The sequence below is a fragment of the Carassius carassius genome, chromosome 9 (assembly GCF_963082965.1).
Source record: "Carassius carassius chromosome 9, fCarCar2.1, whole genome shotgun sequence".
NCBI lineage: Eukaryota > Metazoa > Chordata > Actinopteri > Cypriniformes > Cyprinidae > Carassius > Carassius carassius.
Genome location: NC_081763.1, coordinates 34,379,235 through 34,399,584, shown reverse-complemented (window position 1 = coordinate 34,399,584; position 20,350 = coordinate 34,379,235). Strand labels below are relative to the sequence as shown.

General features: G+C 37.9%; 2 protein-coding genes across 2 annotated transcripts in view; both read right to left on the bottom strand.

Moving 5' to 3' along the window:
- Positions 1-5,587: 5,587 nt before the first annotated feature.
- Positions 5,588-20,350, bottom strand: part of LOC132149712 (vitellin-degrading protease-like) — a 48,030-nt gene continuing 33,267 nt past the window's right edge. The window contains exon 7 of the transcript XR_009435052.1: positions 5,588-5,680. The gene's annotated coding sequence lies outside the window, so the exon portion shown is untranslated. The remainder of the gene's footprint in view (positions 5,681-20,350) is intronic.
- On the bottom strand, positions 5,815-18,446 carry LOC132149724 (plasma kallikrein-like). Its single transcript, XM_059559134.1, is given in 6 exon segments — positions 5,815-6,099; positions 16,386-16,531; positions 16,643-16,890; positions 16,977-17,142; positions 17,243-17,263; positions 18,342-18,446. Coding segments are annotated over 6 exon segments (921 nt in total). The 5' UTR covers positions 18,397-18,446.

The following is a 20,350-nucleotide window of genomic DNA, read 5'->3' as shown; positions in this document are numbered from 1 at the left end:
CCTCTTTCCTTGAAGTTCTTGATGATCCTATAAATTGTTGATTTAGGTGCAATCTTAGTAGCCACAATATCCTTGCCTGTGAAGCCATTTTTATGCAACGCAATGATGGCTGCACGCGTTTCTTTGCAGGTCACCATGGTTAACAATGGAAGAACAATGATTTCAAGCATCACCCTCCTTTTAACATGTCAAGTCTGCCATTCTAACCCAACTCCAGCCTTGTGCTCGTCAACATTCTCACCTGAGTTAACAAGACGATTACTGAAATGATCTCAGCAGGTCCTTTAATGACAGCAATGAAATGCAGTGGAAAGGTTTTTTTGGGATTAAGTTAATTTTCATGGCAAAGAAGGACTATGCAATTCATCTGATCACTCTTCATAACATTCTGGAGTATATGCAAATTGCTGTTATAAAAACTAAAGCAGCAACTTTTCCAATTTCCAATATTTATGTAATTCTCAAAACTTTTGGCCACGACTGTACAGTTTGTTTAAAGCTGCAGTCTGTAAGTTTTGCCTCTCTGTCATGATCTCTGTTTGAAAACCTGCAATTGCTGCTGTGTGTGGAATTATGCTCCTTGCCTGGGTTGTGCTACGGCGCAGAAGAATGTAATGTTTTGAGGAGAACGTGTGTGTCTTGGAATAATGACCCTAATAATAATCTTCACTGTATATTGTCATCTGACGAGTGAGTAACAAGTCTGCCACTTTTGTTCTGACCAACTGAGGGAAAAATCATTACAATAAATCACGCTACCAATGGTAAATAAGTTCATATCACAACAGAGCATGCAAATTATTATTATTGTTATAGTTTATTCCCAAATTGTTAATGTTAACAACATCAGCATTAAGTGACTATGTGAATATAGTGTGCATAAGCGAGTAGATTTCATTTTCTGTACAGTCTAATATCTGATTGTCATACCATTCAAATTTCATATTAAGTAATTCTTTTAACCCAAAAAGTAAATTATGCTCCCTTCGAACTGGTTGTCTTTAAAATAAAAATATAGTGTAGAACCAGGCTATTTGTAATCGGTAGCACATTTAAAACTTTAATATCATTTAATTTCATTCACATGTGTTTCATAAACATATTTTTTTCCTGTATTGCAATCCGCCATCAGAATGATACATTTAATTATTCCATCTGCTGTGAGAAAAGGCTATAAACGATCTGCTTCCTGCAGGATCCTCACATGCGATAGCCTCTTAGCCAGGACAACATCTTTGTTTACAGACGTGATGTAATGACAGGGCAACATGCTCCAATTTCTGACAAAACCTACCATTACCACTCAAATTAGAAAACATTATGATAAGCTAACCGATTTGAAACAGGCTGAAGTAAGGTGATAGTTTTAAATACTGGCTGGTTATGTACTTGCTCAAATATTGATTTCAGATAATTTTTAACCAAAAAAGATGACAGACCGCAGCTTTAAGTGATATTTTACAGACTCATTTCTTTACTGTTTTCATCGCATTTGGCACTATTTGTGTGTCTTTTCTGCCATCTTCCGACTGAAATAAACATTTAGTACAGCATGTGAGGAAAATATAAGATGAATTCATTCAGACCTGAGCGATTTGAATGATTTTGTGTGTGTGTTTGTGTGATTGTGTCCATATTTGGAGTGTGAACTGTCAATGTCAAGTCAAAAGTCAAAGTTTGCGATCTGTGAGGAGAATTGATGGGAATTGACCTCAAGTGTTGCTACTGCCACTTTATTTATTTATTTATTTTACTCTTTTGACATTTTTGGATCAAATTTGTCAGTTACTTTACACTGTTAAAATACACTTATACACAGATACTGCTTAATAATTTACTACTTAATAATTTACCTTGAGCCTATACGTGAGACCTTTTAAATCTATAAAGAAATGTTAATCGATAAATATGAATATATTATGACACTGAAAACATTGTTTAGGTTCCTTTTATTTTTGGGTGTATAATTGTCGTCTGTTTCTGCACATACAGAAATGTAACATACATTTTCTATAAGCTTGTTTATTTATGTTTATTCAGCTGTTTTCCTACAATTTATATTTTGAAGAATTGACATTATTTGTTTCAAATAACTTTATGTTTCTATATTTCTATATTTATTTCATTTGGAAACCAAGGTCCTAGAGTCTAGAGGAAGAGTGGAGAAGCTCATAGCCCAAGTTGCTTGAAGTCTAGTGTTAAGTTTCTACAGTCTGTGATGATTTGGGGTGAAATGTCATCTGCTGGCATTGGTCAATTGTGTTTTTTGGTAACAAAAGTCACTGCACCCGTTTATGAAGAAATCTTGGGGCACTTCATGCTTCCTTCTGCTGACCAGCTTTTTGAAGATGCCAATTTCATTTTCCAGCAGGATTTGGCACATGCCCATACTGTCAAAAGCACCAGAAGTTGGTTAAGTGGCCATGGTGTTGGTGTGCTTGACTGGCCAGCCCAACCTGAACCCCAGAGAGAATCTATGGGCTATTGTTAAGAGGAAAATGAGAAACAAGAGACCAAACAATGCAGATGAGCTGAAGGCCACTGTGAAAATAAACCTGGGCTTCCAGACCACCTTAGCAGTGCCACAAACTGATCACCTCCATGGCAAGTGAGGCAGTAATTAAGGCTAAATGAGCCCCTACCAAGTATTGAGTACATGTACAGTAAATGAACATACTTCCCAAAAAGGCCAACAATTCACAAAAAAAAAAATAATAATAATTATTGGTCTTATGAAGTATACTAATTTGTTGAGATCGTGAATTGGTGGGTTTTAACATGAGCCAAAATCATTACAATAAAAATAACAAAAATCTAAAACCATTTCAGTCTGTGTGCATTGCATTTGTTTAATACACGAGTTGAATTGCTGAAATAAATGAACTTTCCACGACATTCTAATTTATTGAGATGCACTTGTATTTGCAGGATCATTGGAGATAAGGAACCAGGAACTGCAGAGAACAGCACAGCAGGATGGTTCAGAGTCCAAGATGAAGGTTTACCCATGTAAGTGCACACAGAGTCTGGAATTAGTTTGTGTGGTGAATGGTAGACCGGACAATTGGTGGTGAGGGTGAAACACTGTGGTGAGGGTGGCTTTGTAGCAAGGCCCGTAGCCAGCTATGAGGTCACAGGATCATCAGAAGATGTTAATTCAGGAAAATGTCTTACTTGACAAAATCACTGCGACCATGAGGTCACAGAGGTCAGGACCTCTGTACATTTTTCATGTTCGAAAATAAAATGTGTTCTCTGATTGACTAATTTGCTGCTAAACTCCTCATATGAATTTCTGCATGTATAATCCAGAATGTTAAGCGTTTGTGATATGAAAATGATCGGTGCGAGACGCTGCTGAAGTGAACGAGTCTTTGGAGAGTTGTGAGAGAGAGAGTGAGATGCAGCCTCCATGTTGCCAGATGCAACACGTTTTGACTTGTTTTTCCACTTATTTTGACACTTTAGAAAGTTAATAAAGTAGGATGTTGCGGTTTAGAGCCAGTGGTAACTTTATCTTATCTAATTTTCAAAATATTTGAAATAATTTAGGTTATTTTATTTATTTATAGGTTTATGTTTATTTTAATAGCAATATCTGGCAACATTGCATCGCCGACTGTTAGTCTGGCAGTAATCAGAAAAGGCAGCGGCTATTTACACTAAGTGCAAATAACTGTAGATACCATGTTAAAATAGCAGGATTTTCTGCTATTTATACTACTTACTGCAACTATCTGCTCCTCAGTATTGTATTAAATTATAAAACATTATGCAATAATAACTTATTGAGTGTAAATTGTAATTTTAATTCAAATTATTAAATGGATGCCACCTTATTGGGACAATAAAGACCTCCCTACACCTACCCTCACCCCATCCAATACTTTTTAAACTTTTTGATTATTTACTTCATTTTCATTGAAAATAACCTCTCTGATTTGATTTGAAATTTGAAAAGGGAGAAAAAATTTCACCAAAAGGCGGATTCGAACCAGGGTCGATCACGTCAAAATATGTAATTTTTTTTCCTTCTGCGCTACTGGAGCTAACGTTCAAGCATTGACTGCGCTTACATGCAGCCAATAACCCATTCAAAACCGGGATATTAGCAATAACCCGGTTGCGCACGGCCATGTAAACACCGGCAAGAACACGGATATGCTCATATCCCGTTTTTTAAAAACCGGGATATTATATCTGGGGTACCCCTTTTCTAACCCGAATATTTGGTCTTGTAAACGCGTTTCGGCATATCCCCATCAAAATATGTGTTCTGCGCATGTTCTATTCGCAAGGAATCTTAGTCTTTTGAGTAGAGACGCCACATAAAAAAACCCTGCGTGGAGTATAGAGGCACAGTAGTGTCAAGTGCTGCTGGTGGATCAGTACCAGCACCAAAGCGCAAACAAAGACTATCGCTATGTGCCCCAAACTATTCATTATCCGCCTGCTGCTGCTGTTGTTGTTGTTGTCTTTGGATACAGGAAGAAGAATCGGAAATGACGCATATTGCGTCTTGTTGTCTGTACGTCCAGACGCTAACCGTGCGTCGCCGTTTACATCGGGATTGGCGACTGATTACACATTCCATGCATACAGGAGTAACTCTCTCTGCTCACGCATATAAACGGGTTATCCCGAATGTTTCAGAAACCCGAATAGTGACCTTAACCCGACCATAACCCGAATTTTAACTGCATGTAAACGTAGTCATTGTAACATGTTTGGTGGGTGAAGTTAGTGTAAACAGACACTGATCAAAAAAGTCCATGGACAGGGTATGACATTCGGTAAGAAAAAAAATAAAAAATACCTGCCAGAAACGTTATCAACGCTATCAAAACGCTGTCTAACACTAGTGCAGAGATCTGTAGAACAAGTAGGGTACTGAATGAAATGAAATACGCAAACACTAGCCATTAAAACCCTTTAACTGTCACCACGCCTACATTTACTTCACTATATTACAATTAAACCTAATCTAATCTTGACAAACTATATATCGTTGGAAATGTATAAGACTCCCTAATCCCTATATATATATTTTACCAATGTTTTTTGTTAAAATTTATGTAGGAAAAGTAATAGATCAATTTATGACAAGAGTGCACCCTCAAAATCTACATTATAACAGGAGCTTTGTCCTTTGTTTAAAAAAATACTTCTTCGTTGCTTTTTTCTCTATAACATTTTAGAAATCATCAGAAATTACATATCGACTGAAAACTTGAAAAAAAAAACTTAAATAAAGAAGTCATATTCAGTAATATTATAAAATATTATTCTTGTTTAAAATAGCTCTTTTCTACGTGAATATATTGTAAGATGTAATTTATTGCTGTGATAAAAGTAGTTGTGTTGCTTCATATATCTGTGGACAGCTTTTTTTTTAAGGGCATTAATATGTTTATTCAGCAAGGATGCATAGATTGATCAAAAGTGACAGTAAGGGAATGTATAATATTACACAAGATTTATGAAATGTTAAGCCTTTTTTTTACTTTGTATTCACCACTGAATCTTGAAAAAACTGTATCAGGCTTTACACAAAAATATTAGGACATTATGAGAGAGAGAGAGAGAGAGAGAGTGAGAGAAAATACCGCAACTCAGTTCCTTCTTTTGAGTTTATTCTGTTTATTCTGTTTAGCTGTGATTACAGCATAGTAAAACTCAACTAATTCAACTAATGCAGAGCTTTACAACCTATTTCAGTTCTGCATATTGGTAATCAGACTAATAAACATAAAAATGATTGAAAGAACAGAAGCATCCTGAAGTTCATTATTCTCTCATAATGTCAAGCAATCTTTAGGAAGTGAGGAAAAGGGAGAAAGGAATGAGGGAGACTGTGAGAGAAAGGGGGAGTAAGAGGAGGCTGGGAACGCTTCCGAAGTTGGAGTTGGATGTTTGAACGAATTGAACAAATCCAGGCGGGTTGGTACCCGTGAAAGACTTGATCCAGTCCTGATACTCAGAGACTCTGGCGTACACACCAGGATATCTGGGCTCAGCACATCCTTCTCCAAAACTCACAACGCCAGACTGAATCCACAGGGAGCCATTCTTGCTGACCATTGGACCTCCAGAGTCTCCCTGTATTGACAAACATTCAGCATTTATATCTCTGACAGTATACAGTCAACAGCTGTTATAGATATAAGTATGCATTAGTGTAGTGCAATAGTTCAGTGTTAAAAGTGTGCCAGCCATGTGTCCACAAAAGCATTTATTTTCTTGAGGCCAGCGTAACTTTTTCAATTGTTTGCATTGGGAGTGCTGAGCAGTTTTCTCTTGTCACCAAGAATTGAAATATGTTCAGTTTTGGTAAAACCAAGTGTCTGACACACATCCTATAAATGAAGCTAAAACATTGTGATCATATTCCCCTGGTTGCTGGCTGCAGGAAAGGTCCTCATTCACTCCATGTAAATGAATGGGATGTGAGACGGGGAAAGAAAATCCAATTACACTTCAAATATAATTTTTTTCTTCCCAAAGATGGTTTCTGCCATTTTAGGTAGTTCCTATATTACTCTGATGTATGTATAAGTATTGTTTCTAATAATTTTGCTTGTAGTTTGTTGTTTGATGCTATAATAATGTTTAATGCTTGTGATTGGGTCTGAGGGAGTTTAGGGCAGGACTTTGACACCGCGCGCCTCCTCGCGATCACTACTGCACAGACTTGGGCTCCAAATGACAGCATCAGCACAAGACGACAGCGCCATTTCTGGGATATTTTAGCTTAATTCTTCTACAGTGACAGGAACTGTTGATGTGTCATCCATCTTTTTCATTCTAAGTGTAAAACGCAGCACTCATCACTGTCACTTTTTACCCAGCTGTCCAATCATTGTGGAGAAGGGGTGAGACAAATGCTACAAAAGCCAACCTTCACATGCTACTTGTCAAATATAAATAAGAATGGAGGATAAGTTCATCCATGATCCAAGATCATCCAGGTGGATGCTACACACTGGTGGTGGATGAAGAGATACCCCCTGACAATGTAAAGTGCTCTGAGTGATTAGAAAAGCGCTATATAAATGTAAGGAATTATTATTATTATTATTATATTATAATATTATAAATTAATATCTATGGTCAATAATTGTGGATAAAATAAATGATCTGTGAAATCAGATACTAGTAACACATTATTAAAATGGATTTTGCCTCCAAGGTGTTCTCAAGCGTGTCCAGCTGGGCGTTTCTACAAGAGCATTTTGCACATAATACTCATGACTACGGTGATGAAAAAATGTATTAATCCTTATTCTGTTGTGCAAGTTACTTCCAAACTGTAATAGATTATAGATTACTTGTTACTGTCATTTAAAAGTAATTCCTTACATTACAATATCACTGTATCAGAATTGTAATGCGATACATAACTCCTGTATTACTTCTGAGTTACTTTCACCAAAATAACTGACAGAAGTAGAACATTCTGAAATAACAAAATGTTCTGCAGAGCATTTCACCTCCAGTAGAGGAGTAGCATAATGACTGTGGGCTATCCAGGATACTAACAATAGAGCTTATAACAGGCAAAGTGAAGGATCAAGACAATGCAAGAAAGAATCAAGAACGAGCCAAGTCTGTTACAAGTGTGGTAGAGGTAAAGTGATTATCTGCCAATATCTGTGAATTGTTGGGTCTATTTATATTAGACGCAACAGGAATTATGTAAACTCTAATGCCATATGCCATTGTAAAATGACGAGATGCGCACACATCCATCTCATGAATGTACAGTCTTCTGCCATCTTCACACACTGGCTTCTTTTCTACTGTCCAGTGTGAGCCGAGGCTAACCGCGAGCCGGACGGAGCTAATAGCCTCAGACCTCAAGCACAGAGGACGAGATTGCCTTGCCGCTGTCGCCTATGGCTTGCTTAGTTGGGGACACTTCATCTACAGCGATATCGTTGACTTGATTGCAAATAAATGCACAGGCACTATTAAACTGAACAGAGATGACATAACTGAATCCAATGATGAACTGCCTTTAACTATCATTTTTGCATTATTGACACTGTTTTCCTAATGAATGTTGTTCAGTTGCTTTGACGCAATGTATTTTGTTTAAAGCGCTTTATAAATAAAGGTGACTTTGGCGCGTTTCCACCGAGTGGTACGGTACGGTACGGGTCGGGTCGGTACGGGTCGGGTCTGTTAACCATGATTTGGCTAGCGTTTCCACCGCCAACAGTACCCTTACTTGATAGGCGTGGTGTATGACGGAAAGTAGCTTGACGTCATTCGATCGCGCGGGAAGAGGAAAGTTCACCGCAAACAACAATGGAGGACATACAGCAGATCCTATTCTTGCTTCTCGGTGTGTGGCTGTTTATCTCAAGGAAGAGACAATATTTGTTTGAGCAAAGGCTACATGCTGCAAGGAAAAACACAGCGGAAAAATACAGGAGAATTTGGGAAATTTTAAGGAGCTGGGACGAGACAGACAACCGCGCGAGTAAAGACAAGGCAAGACAAACACGACGGCGCAGGCGGGTAAGCTTGAGCTAAGCTAACTTTTTTATGTCATGTATTAATGTATTTCGTCTTATGTGCTAACTAAGCAATATTGTTATAGATTAAATAACCCTACACTGAATAAATAAGTACAATAAGCCCTGCCTGTGAAACCAGATTTTAACTGTGCCAACTGTAAACTACAGTCTATTCATTAAGCACTATGAAGGTTACTTTTTAAGATCATTAAACTTTTACATGAATCTGTTGATGCCTATATTATTACAAGTGCAATACTAGTTGTGGTTAATGATAGATTAGAAGTATAATTTTGAGAAAATAGTTATATCTGTAAGCTATTTTTTCTTTGTGCTTTAATGACACCAAAGTTCCCTCTCTGGTGCAGTATATTAGATATTTTTAATTTTAACAAAATTATATATTCTATCGTGTCCAAGGGTAACTCTTACAATGTTTATAATACTTTATATAATAGTTTATGTATTTTTTCATCCGGCGTATGATAGTTGCACTTTTAATTAAATGACCCACCATCACTGCGACATTGTATTAATCTTAACTTTTTTGTTTGTTTGTTTTCTAGATACTCAATCTGGTGCAAAATCAGCGCCGCAGACCAACCGTTTGGACTTTCAGCCGCTCAAATGACTGGTGGGATGTGATCGTTCCAGGATTCACACACACACAGTGGTTGAACAACTTCAGGATGTCTGAAGAAACATTTATATTCCTTTGTGCCTTGGTGCATCCAGCAATGGAAAAGCAGGACACAAACTACAGAGAGTGTGTTCCCCTTAAGAAAAGAGTTGCCATTGCACTATGGAAGCTTGCAACCAACAGCGACTACAGAAGTATTGGCCATCTTTTTGGTGTCAGCAGAACAACAGTGTGTCGGTGCGTCCAGGAATTCTGCAAGGCCGCTAGCATGTTGTTAGTTCCAGAACAGATATGTTTCCCTGACCAGCAGAAGTTCAAAGAGATGGCAGCCTACTTTGAGAACCGGTGGGGGCTTCCACAGTGTGTTGGTGCCATTGATGGGTCACACATACCCATAATAGCCCCAAAGGAGTACCACTGCGATTACTTTAATAGAAAAGGCTGGCATTCCATCATCCTGCAAGGAGTAGTTGACGGAAAAGGACTATTTTGGAGTGCATATGCAGGAATGGCTGGAAGTTTGCATGATGCTCGGGTTCTGAGACTATCTACATTGTGGGAGTTGGTCGAGCGTGGAAGCCTCTACCCAGCTTGCACCAGGAACATCAGTGGGGTGAATGCTGGCTTTTATGTGCTAGGAGACTCTGCCTACCCTTTGCAGAATTGGCTCCTAAAACCATTCCCTGACAATGGCCGGCTGACAGCAGAACAACTGACCTACAACAAAAAAGTGTGCAGGGCTCGGGTGGTGGTAGAAAATGCTTTTGGGAGACTCAAAGGAAGGTAGCGATGCCTTATGAAGAGGAATGACAGCGACATCGAACTGGTGAAGTCCATGGTGTTGACTTGTTGTGCTCTGCACAATCTTTGTGAAAGGCATGGAGAGGATTACCAGCACGAATGGGATACACCTGTTGCTGCAGAGCCTGTGGTGCCACTGGCACAGGGTGCAGAGGAGGAGGGCAGGGATGTACGCGAGGGTCTGATGCGTTATTTGAACAGTTAAATCTGTTGTACAGATAGCAAAGGCACACCTGTGTAAACGCTAAGTTTTGATTTTATGGACATGAATAAATCCTTTTTACTTTTACCCTGCCTCTTCATATTTTGTGAAATATTTTTGCCGCTGCCTCTTATGTAGATGGTGTTTAAACATGAGGTATAATTCATTTTGGGTAACTATATCAAATGGCCAATCTGGTAACGCTTAAGATAATACTGCGCAAGTACACATAATTTACAGCATACCTTTTGGTAATTATAGAGTGTGTACATGTAATTATAGGGGAACAATTTATAATATTTGGTGAATAAAGGAGTAACAACCATGAAAAATACAAATAAAATGCAGTGTTTCATAACTAAGCTACCCAACTAAGGGCTACTTATTTTAATATTACATGGTATGTAGCTTATGACCTATTATGCTAAAAAACATGGAAAATTACAAATAATTTATGCAGTAATTCATGATTACAGCCCGGAAAGTACTGCGTAAGTACACCGAATTTACAGCGTACCTTTCTGTAATTATTGTACATACTTTATAAGTACACGTGTAATTATAAGGGAACAATTTATAATATTAATTTATAATATTTGGGGTAAAGGACTTATTACTCTGCAATACCTATGACTGTAAAAATAAATAAATTCAGATTTTGTTTGCAATAAATGTAAAGTAACACATTGCTAACTAATTTGTATTTAAGGCAAGCATAATCTCCCAAATGGCCATTATGGCCAAGGTAGCAAACAATAGATGTCATTGACACCAGATGACAGGAACATTAATAAAACGACCTCAATTTATAGAATGGGTAAGGGAGGAATTGTGTGAGATGGCCATTGAACACAGGACACATGAGGTAATGAAAAAGTACTTTAATTTAAAAAGTCAAACAAATGCTATTGACAAAAAAATGAGCTGTGCGACAGAAAAAAGGTTTTGTAAACAAGTGCAAACAAAAATTAAAAGTGCAAACAAAGTAAACGAGTGCAAACAAAAAACTAAATAAGTCCAAAAAAATTAAACAAGTCCAAAAAAGTAAACAAGTCTAAAGTGCTGTGTGCAAAAGAGCACAAGTGGCTGGATCATGGCACAGGGTTGGGGCGACTACTAAACGCCTGCACCAGCTGACTGAGCGTGCCGAGGAAGGCCTGATTGAAGCTTGCAGACTGCTCCATGTGTTGGCGAGTTAGTTCAGCCTCATGCCGCCTTGCCTCACGTGCATCCTCCAGCATAAGTTCGAAGCGCCGGTCACGGCGTTCCTCCATCCTCTCCAACCACTCCTGCTGCTTCTCATCAGCTGCCTGCATCTCAACCAGGGCCGCATGAACATCCTGTTGCCCCCTTTTCCTCTTGCCTGGAATGCAAAAGAGACAGGAATGTTGGTTTGTTTAGCGAAGCATTTTGATCCTTGTGATTTGAGAGCCAACCAATATTATGGGGAGATATCTACAGTACTACAATACAATGTCTAAATTGGACATGTATATATTAACATATGACGATTATGAACTCATGATACAATATTGCGATACTCCACGACATATGATAAAAGGTAAAAAAAAAAAATTATTGTCGATTAAAATGAAAACTTGGATATTACATTGTGGGTTTAAATGGATAGGCTTGGACTTGGTGCTTGTAACCCAAGGACAATGGTGACACCAGAATAAAAATATTCATGATTCTGAAGCTGAAAATACTGAATTATTTTAGACGAATATTCTTAACGTTCTGGTAATAAGACATTTGCCATTATGAGGACCCACAAATATTCCCCCATTGCATTAGTATACATCATAAGCAACATTATATAGTAATTTAATGTAGTACTGACACTCTGAAAACATGAATTTTTTCTCACACAGTAATTTTTATTTTGGGAGAACTATCCATGATACATATTGTCAACATCCACAATACGTATTGTTGCGGTTTTGTATAGCGAAATATATTATGGCACGATATATTGTTACACCTCTAGTATATATTATTACAGTATTATACATTTCTTTTCACTCTGGTGTTCATGTCTTACCGATTGTAATACGCCGAGGTTCACTCGAAGTTGATGGAGCAGATTCTGGTGGTGGTGTCGGGGTTGATGTCCTGGCAGGCGAACTTGAGCTTTCAAGGGTGGAAATCTCATCAAGTGCCTCCATTTCCTCCTGACAGCTAGGATGCTCAACTGAAAATTTACAAAAGTCACGTTAATAACACAAACGGCAACAATGCGGTTGAGATAAATACAGAACATACAACGTAGTAGGACTGAGTGGGTAGCCAAACAAAGCATTTTTACTTTGTATAATGTACATAAGTTTTTTTTTTTCAAGTATCTATAATTTTATAAGAGTAACTTTTATTGCACTACATTCCAAAGCATAATATTGTACTTTTTACCCCACAACATTACTGTACTGTTTAAGCCTATTGAATGTGGACATTTTCACCTTGCTCATATTTCATAATAATTTTCAGACGGAGTTCTTACTCTTTCCTTAAGCTATATCATTGGACCCATCTCTCTTTAATATATATTTAGTAGAATATGTTTAGTAATAAAACAGTTGTATTTTATTAGGGTATCTGTAGGCTACAAGTAACGTTACTGGACATGTACTCCGTCCACCACAGGCTAATAAACTAACGTTAGCGTTTTGCTAGCTTGCAAATGATCGGTTGATACCACACTGGCTGGCTGACAGACAAACAACAGACTTGCACAAAAGTTGTGCATTGAACGTAAGCTTTCCCGTGATCGATGTATACTAACGTTATATTTCACAATTACAAACTTACCGGGAGGCTCCATCATCGACTCCAGCAACGAGGTAGCCGTATCGATGCCTCCTTCTCGTCCCAAACTCGCCGGTCTGTGCCCGTAGATGGCGTCCATCATTTCTAGCCACTTCCAATTTTTTCTGTGAACACCACTCCGGCTGTTGTGGTCTTTCACCTTACGATAGTCACTCCGCAGTTTCTTGCATTTAATGCGGCACTGCTCGGACGTCCGCTGGTAACCCTCGACAGCCATCCTCTCAGAAACATGCTGAAAAACCTTTTCGTTTCTCACCATGCCATCGAGTTCCCTTTGCACCCTTTCTTCACCGATGATACCCAAGAAGGTCTGCACCTCCTGGGTCGACCACGGTAAAGTTATGCTGCGCGGCGACATTGTTGCGACGTTGTTGTAATTTAAAAATGGCGCCTCGTGTGTTGTGTCTTTCCCCTTGCGGCACGCGCAAATGACGATTCTCTGTCAACCAATCAACGTTCTGCAGTGAGTCTAGCTCCACCCTTTAGTACCGTTCCACTGTGCTAGGTACCCCAACGGAAGGATACCCAAAAAGTGGTATGGTACGGTTCGGCTTTTTGGTACCATTCTCAACTTTTGGCAGTGGAAACGCAAATAAAAGGGTACCGACCCGTACCGTACCGTACCACTCGGTGGAAACGCGCCATTTGACTTTGACTTTGATGAGATCATTCTGTGTCATGACAGTATCCTCACACACTCCTGTAAACTACGTCACACAATACAGAGTTACACCAGCGAGAGAGAGATGAATGAAATATATCGCTAAAAAATATATCAGAAGCTGACGTTTAGTCTTTATTTCCAAAGTTGGACACCACACGCAGCTCTTGACTGACCACGAACAGGAAATATAACTTATTTGGTGCATCTTTGATTCGTTAATATCTTAAAGTTTTTTTCTTTTTTCTTTTCTTTAAGCAATTTTGGGCTAAAAGTGTGTTGTAATGCGAACATGTATTGAGTAAAATATTACTGAAAATTGATTAGTAATGCCTAGTAATTAGATTAGTAATTGATTAGTAAATTGATTACTACTGCGTTACAGAAAAAAGTAATATGTTACTGTAATGCATTACTTAAGGGGAAGACGTGGCCTAGTGGTTAGAGAGTTTGACTTCTAACCCTAAAGTTGTGGGTTTGAGTCTCGGGCCATCTATACCATGACTGAGGTGCCCTTGAGCAAGGCATTGAACCCCCAACAGCTCCCGAGCGCTGCAGCATATATGATGCCCACTGCTCCAGGTGTGTGTTCACAGTGTGTGTGTGTTCACTGCTCTGTGTGTGTGCACTTTGGATGGGTTAAATGCAGAGCATGAATTCTGAGTATGGGTCACTATATTTACCTGACTGTCATGTCACTTTCACTTTTGTAATGCATTACTCCCAACACTGCTGTTGATATACATATTTGTGTGGCATCCCATTGCAGCAGTGTCCTTCAGGTGTGGGGCAGGTTGCATAAACATGATCACTATGTTAAGACTGTGTGTTTAGAACTAGTTTGACTTAAGGCAAGCTCACACTACACAAAGTTTGGCTGGATATGTATGTATATATATATATATATATATATACACATACATATACAATGTGAACACCTGTGAAATAGGCAATATTTCTTTAAGTTGTTTGACCAAAATTGTTTGTTAATACAGCATCCAGCCTTATAAGAGTAGATTAAAACTTTTAAATAGATTTCAGTTGAATGTTGTCTATTATAAAATCTGCCAGTTGATTCAGAGATGTTGAAAAAGGGAATCAACTACTCTCCAAAAATTCCCCACAGTATTACAATAATATTAAACTCAGGTAATTAAGCTGACCAGAGCAGATGATAAAGTTTATTTTAGTGCTCCAACTGTCCATGTTTTATGATCATAACACCATCTTTTTCACATTTTAGCAGTGTCGTCTGAGATTTAAAGTTTTAGCAATTGCAGTTCACTGGTGTTGGCTTTTTGAAGTTTTCTGTGGTCAGCTTTTGTGAAAACATGATCTTCAGGATAAATACTGAGGTTTGCTGTCACTTTGCTGCAGTTGTTCTGTGTTATTTGGTCAACTAGTTCCTAGAACTGAGTTTCTAGATCTATGCGGTGCTAAAGACCCTATGGACAGCCAGCCATTGTGTATTCTGTGCAAACCTTTTTTTTTCTGCACATATGACTTAAACAGCAAGCATGAGCATGTCTCTAAAGTCTTGTGTGAATTCACAGGATTTTTTTTTTTTTTTTTTCATTTATGAGAGGACAACAACATTTTTACTGCTTGGCCAAATGTCTTGTTTGTGCATCTTATCAGCATTGTGCTATGTAGTATAAGTGCTACTAAAACAAGAAGTTTACAGATGACTAGAAAACGTGATTTAATATGAGCAACATGCCGGTTTATGTAGTCTTGTAGCGTGAGCTTGGCTGATCTACAGTAAATAGTGGTACCAAGTGCTAATCAGTCTTAAAATCAGACCTGTTTATAGTTTTATGTTACTGACTTAAAAGTTATTAAGAGTCTTGCAGAAAAAAATATTAGAAGACAAAATTTGAAGACTATAGGGGCCCTATCATACACGCAGTGCAATGCAGCGCCAGGTGCAGTGCAAGTATTTTTTGCTAGTTTCAGCCCGACGCAGTTATCATTTTCACATCCTGCGCCACATTGTCTAAATAGCAAATGCATTAGTGTTCCCATGGGAGTTACTGGTCTGAAAACGAGCTGTGTTCAGGCGCATTGTTGGCACTTTGTCATTTTGAGGCAGCTGAAATGTGATCAATAGTGCAATATTTATTTATTTATTTTATATTATGTGTGTTAGTAATATGTGTCTATAGACGGGTGCACAATGGGTTTACCATTTTTTTAAATAAAAAATTAAAGGGTTAAAATGTAAAAGATCATTATTTTGTACATAAATATAAAAATGCCTAAATGTCATCATGGATAGTCTTTGCATGTATCAGACTTACGCAGATCCGTTCCCTCAGAGAAGCATTCAGTTTTTCCGCTTGTAAATTCCACCATGTAAATAGCAAATCTGCCATGGCATGAACACAACAGGATTTTAAATAGAATAGGAAATGAGTCTGATTGGTTTATGGCACGTTACGGCCAAATCACACCAATTAATCATTTATAAATAGGGGCAACCCTTTTAGACCAAGCTCCGGGTGCGCAGTGCATTTTTCTAGGCATTAAGCTAACAAAACTAGATTCGGACTCCCTAGGTGCTATTGTGGCATGAGCTTTAAACCATGAAATTACATCGTTAAAATAGGACCCTAGAAAGTAATTAAGAAATTAGACTGGCAGTGTAAAGTTTGCAGTTGATAAAACTGGTGAGTAGTGTTGTGAAATCTGCGTTGGATTAAAAAGGTTTCAAATGAATGAGTGATGTCTTACCTGACATGAATCTTTTCCTCCCTGATTTAACAATCCAGCACAAACCATATTGCCCGTAATTGTGTACATCCCTTCATAAGCTTTAGCACAGGCACTGTTATTCACAACTGGTATCATCACCTAGTGCAGTATGTCAGGAACGCTGCCTGTGACACAGATCAGAGGACAAATATTATAGTTTTTAAAAACATTTCTAGGTAAACGGTCAAGGTTTACAGTAATATTTGCATTCAGTTAACTGTCAGTCAAATGTTTACTCACCTCCAGATTGTAGTCTGTCCCTCCACCAAACACACTCCCAGTCGCTGCCAGACAGACCGGCTTAATGTAATCAGAGAAAGTCACAGAGGAGGAGAGCTGGACCAGAGCTATATCATTGTCTTTAGAACCACTATTATAGTTAGGATGGTTGATGATTCGGCTCGCTGTACTAGACTTCTCATCAGGGTTTGAGCCGGACTGGCTCAGACGACCGAAGTACATCACAACTTTAGACAATACAATACTGCAAATAGAGAGACTCTGGTTTAATCCGACTATTATAAATATACAAGTATATCTTAATCTTTATTTAAGCATTAAACTTCATACCTCTGGAAGCAGTGTGCTGCAGATAACACCCAGTCTTTATTGATGAGAGTCCCGCCACAGTTATGTCCAAACCCAACGACATGTATGCTGACCTGCCACGGCCAAGCTCCTGCCGCCGCATTCCCTCCTCCAACAATCTTGTTACTGAGAGGGGCTCGACCACATACTGACGACAGAAAGACAGATATGAGAAATATTTCTTAAAGCACCTCTCAGATACAGAAGATTCACAATGTGTGAGTTTTGGAGTCATCATGAAAACTTACCATCTAACTGGCAGAGTGAACCTGTTTAAGGAAAGTCGTGGCCTAATGGTTAGAGAGTCGGACTCCCAATCGAAAGGTTGTGAGTTCGAGTCCCGGGCCAGCAGGAATTGTGGGTGGGGGGAGTGCATGTACAGTTCTCTCTCCACCTTCAATACCACGACTTAGGTGTCCTTGAGCAAGGCATCGAACCCCCAACTGCTCCCCGGGCGCCGCAGCATAAATGGCTGCCCACTGCTCCGGGTGTGTGCTCACAGTGTGTGTGTGTGTGTTCACTGCTCTGTGTGTGTGCGCTTCGGATGGGTTAAATGCAGAGCACAAATTCTGAGTATGGGTCACCATACTTGGCTGAATGTCACTTCACTTTCACTGTGTGAAAGACAAAGATAAAATAAACAGACAATCATTCAGACAGAGCTGATAAACTGGTTTGTGTAGTTCTCCTGTTGCATCAGTGCTTGTGCAATATGCATGAAAATAAGATAAATTTAGTATAAAAATAAAAAGTTATAAGTTTAGTATAAAACTAAAAATAAGATAATATTTCACCTAAATAATGTTGTTTCTGGTCTTAGCCAAAATACCGGTTAAATGATTTCACATTCCTGACATGAATGAAGTAACAATGAATGAAGTATATTACAAGTATTTTGATTTGTACAAGTTTGGACTGTATTAATTCTTTATAATTATCACTATTTTCCACAGTTTTGGGATAATATTAAAGTCATAAAATCTATAATTAACATAACAAAAAGAATGAGGTATGTATTGACCAAAACATTAAACAAATCAAAAATATCTAAACTATACAGATCTGCATATAAATATTTAACATTTAGCCTAAATAAAACATTTAATAAATCTATAAACCATGCATTTGTAAATTAATCCATACAAATGCAGAATTTGTACTTATCTACAAAACCAGTTTCAAGCATTAAACTTTAAGTCTTCAGATCCAACACTTTTATCATGAGAAACATTAAGTGTCAAGTGTGTTTACAAAAGTTCTTAGGAATTAAATGGAATTAAATGGAATTAACCATTGAATTAGTAAATGTACATACAAATGTACTAATGATTTTCTGTAAGCTCTCACCTGTTATGTAGAGAAGTGTGATTACAGAAACACTCAAAGCCCTGTTGAACTTCATCCTTCTGCTCTGCTCTCTGATCTGACTGTTTCTTGACCGTCAGCTTTCTGATCAGATGGAAAACAAGAACTACCGCTTTTATCAAGAGTTCTCTGTCTCCACCCCAACTGTACATTAATCTCTGACTCATAATTCTTTGGCAAAAAAAAAAAAAAAGTTTTTTAGCTTTTCAGAGGCATCCTTTTTGGATGTGGGTGGGCCATGTCACCACTTTACTCAAATTTATTTTGTCCCCAAACTTGAAATTCTTTAATAAAAACAGCATACATGAACACAGAAAAAAATCACCCCACAATCCATTCTTCTACATAATTTAATTTACACATGCATCATGAAATACATGTGTAAATTAAAAATATAAAAATACAAATACTGTACACTGTACAATGAGCACATTTCCATATTCACTTTGAAAAAAAAGAAAAACAAACTAAAAATTCAAGATCAGATGTTCTAGTTCATTTTATTTATACAGCATATTTAAGACAGCCACTAGGTTGATCAATGTACTGTACAGAAGAGAAAAAAAACAATCTCACAGAAAGCAAACCAAATACAAATAAGAACAACCCATTTAAAAATCACAGAATAACTGTAATCAGTACACTAAGGAAAACAAATAGAAGGGACTTAAAAACAGACAGAGAAAGGGCCAATCTAATTTCTAAAGACAGGGTTTTCCAATGATGTGGCCCTGCCAACACAAATGCACACTCCATTCTACACTTAAGTCTAACATGTGGAACTACCAACAAAGCCTGGTCGCAAGATCTTAAGCTTCTAGATGGAGTGTATACATGAAGGAGTTCAGAGATATAGACATAAGTTGGGTTATGTAAAGATTTATATGAAAAAGAATAGAGATTTGAAGTCTATTCTCTGATGAACCAGCATGGAGTGATGTGTTCATGTTTGCGACACTTCAGAAGAAGTCTGGCCACAGTGTTTTGGACTAGCCTAAAACTGGAAACTGAAAACCGAAACCAATTAAGTATGGTAGCTTTTAGACCCACCCAGGACTTTAGTCTGGATAATAGTGTGGAGTGGTCTAAAAAAAGAATAAGAACCACAGAGTCTCCATAATCAGCGGAGAGATAAATATTGTTTAACACCCTCAAGAGGGCAGACTCAGTGCTATGAGCAGACTTAAAACCAGATTGAAAAAATTCATGAATACAATTATTTATGAGGTTGATATCTAATAAAAAAAAAATACCTGCAATGTACTTTCCTCATTCTAACTTGTGTACATAATCACCTCTACAATGTGAGAAAGCCGTAAATGTTTATGTTTATGTGCAGTAAAAAACATTGTCACATCAGAAGGAAGATATATTTCAGGGAAATCTTGCATGTGGCTTGAGTCACACTTCCTCAGTTTTCAGCTTTGCCCTACACCTGGGGCCTGAGGTATAAACGTGTTCGCACAAGCAAGCATGGAAATGTGCATATGCAATTTTCCATGCACATATCAGGATTTATAAAAAACTTGTCATAAAAAAAGAGCACACTGATGCTCTAGATCAGGGATAGGCAATGTCAGTCCATGAGTGCCGCTGTCCTGCAGAGTATAGCTCTAACTCTAATTAAACACAGCCGAACAAGCTAATCAAGATCCTCAGGATTACTGAAACTCAGGGGGTTTTATTCAGTTCAATTCAATTCAATTCAATTCAAATTTATTTGTATACCGCTTTTTACAATACAAATCGTTACAAAGCAACTTTACAGAAAATTATGTTTCTACAATATTTAGTAGTAGCTTATGATGGTGGCTGTCAGTTTGTGCACGTTTGACAGGATTTTTAGAAAAAAATGAATACAAGACGTAGTCAGCTAGACGATGAACATTATTAATATTATTAATGAATAATTATTATATGATGCAGTCACACATGTAGCAATATGTGTTAGTTCTGTTTGTTGATTCAAGGTTAGAATCATCTGGGGTCCT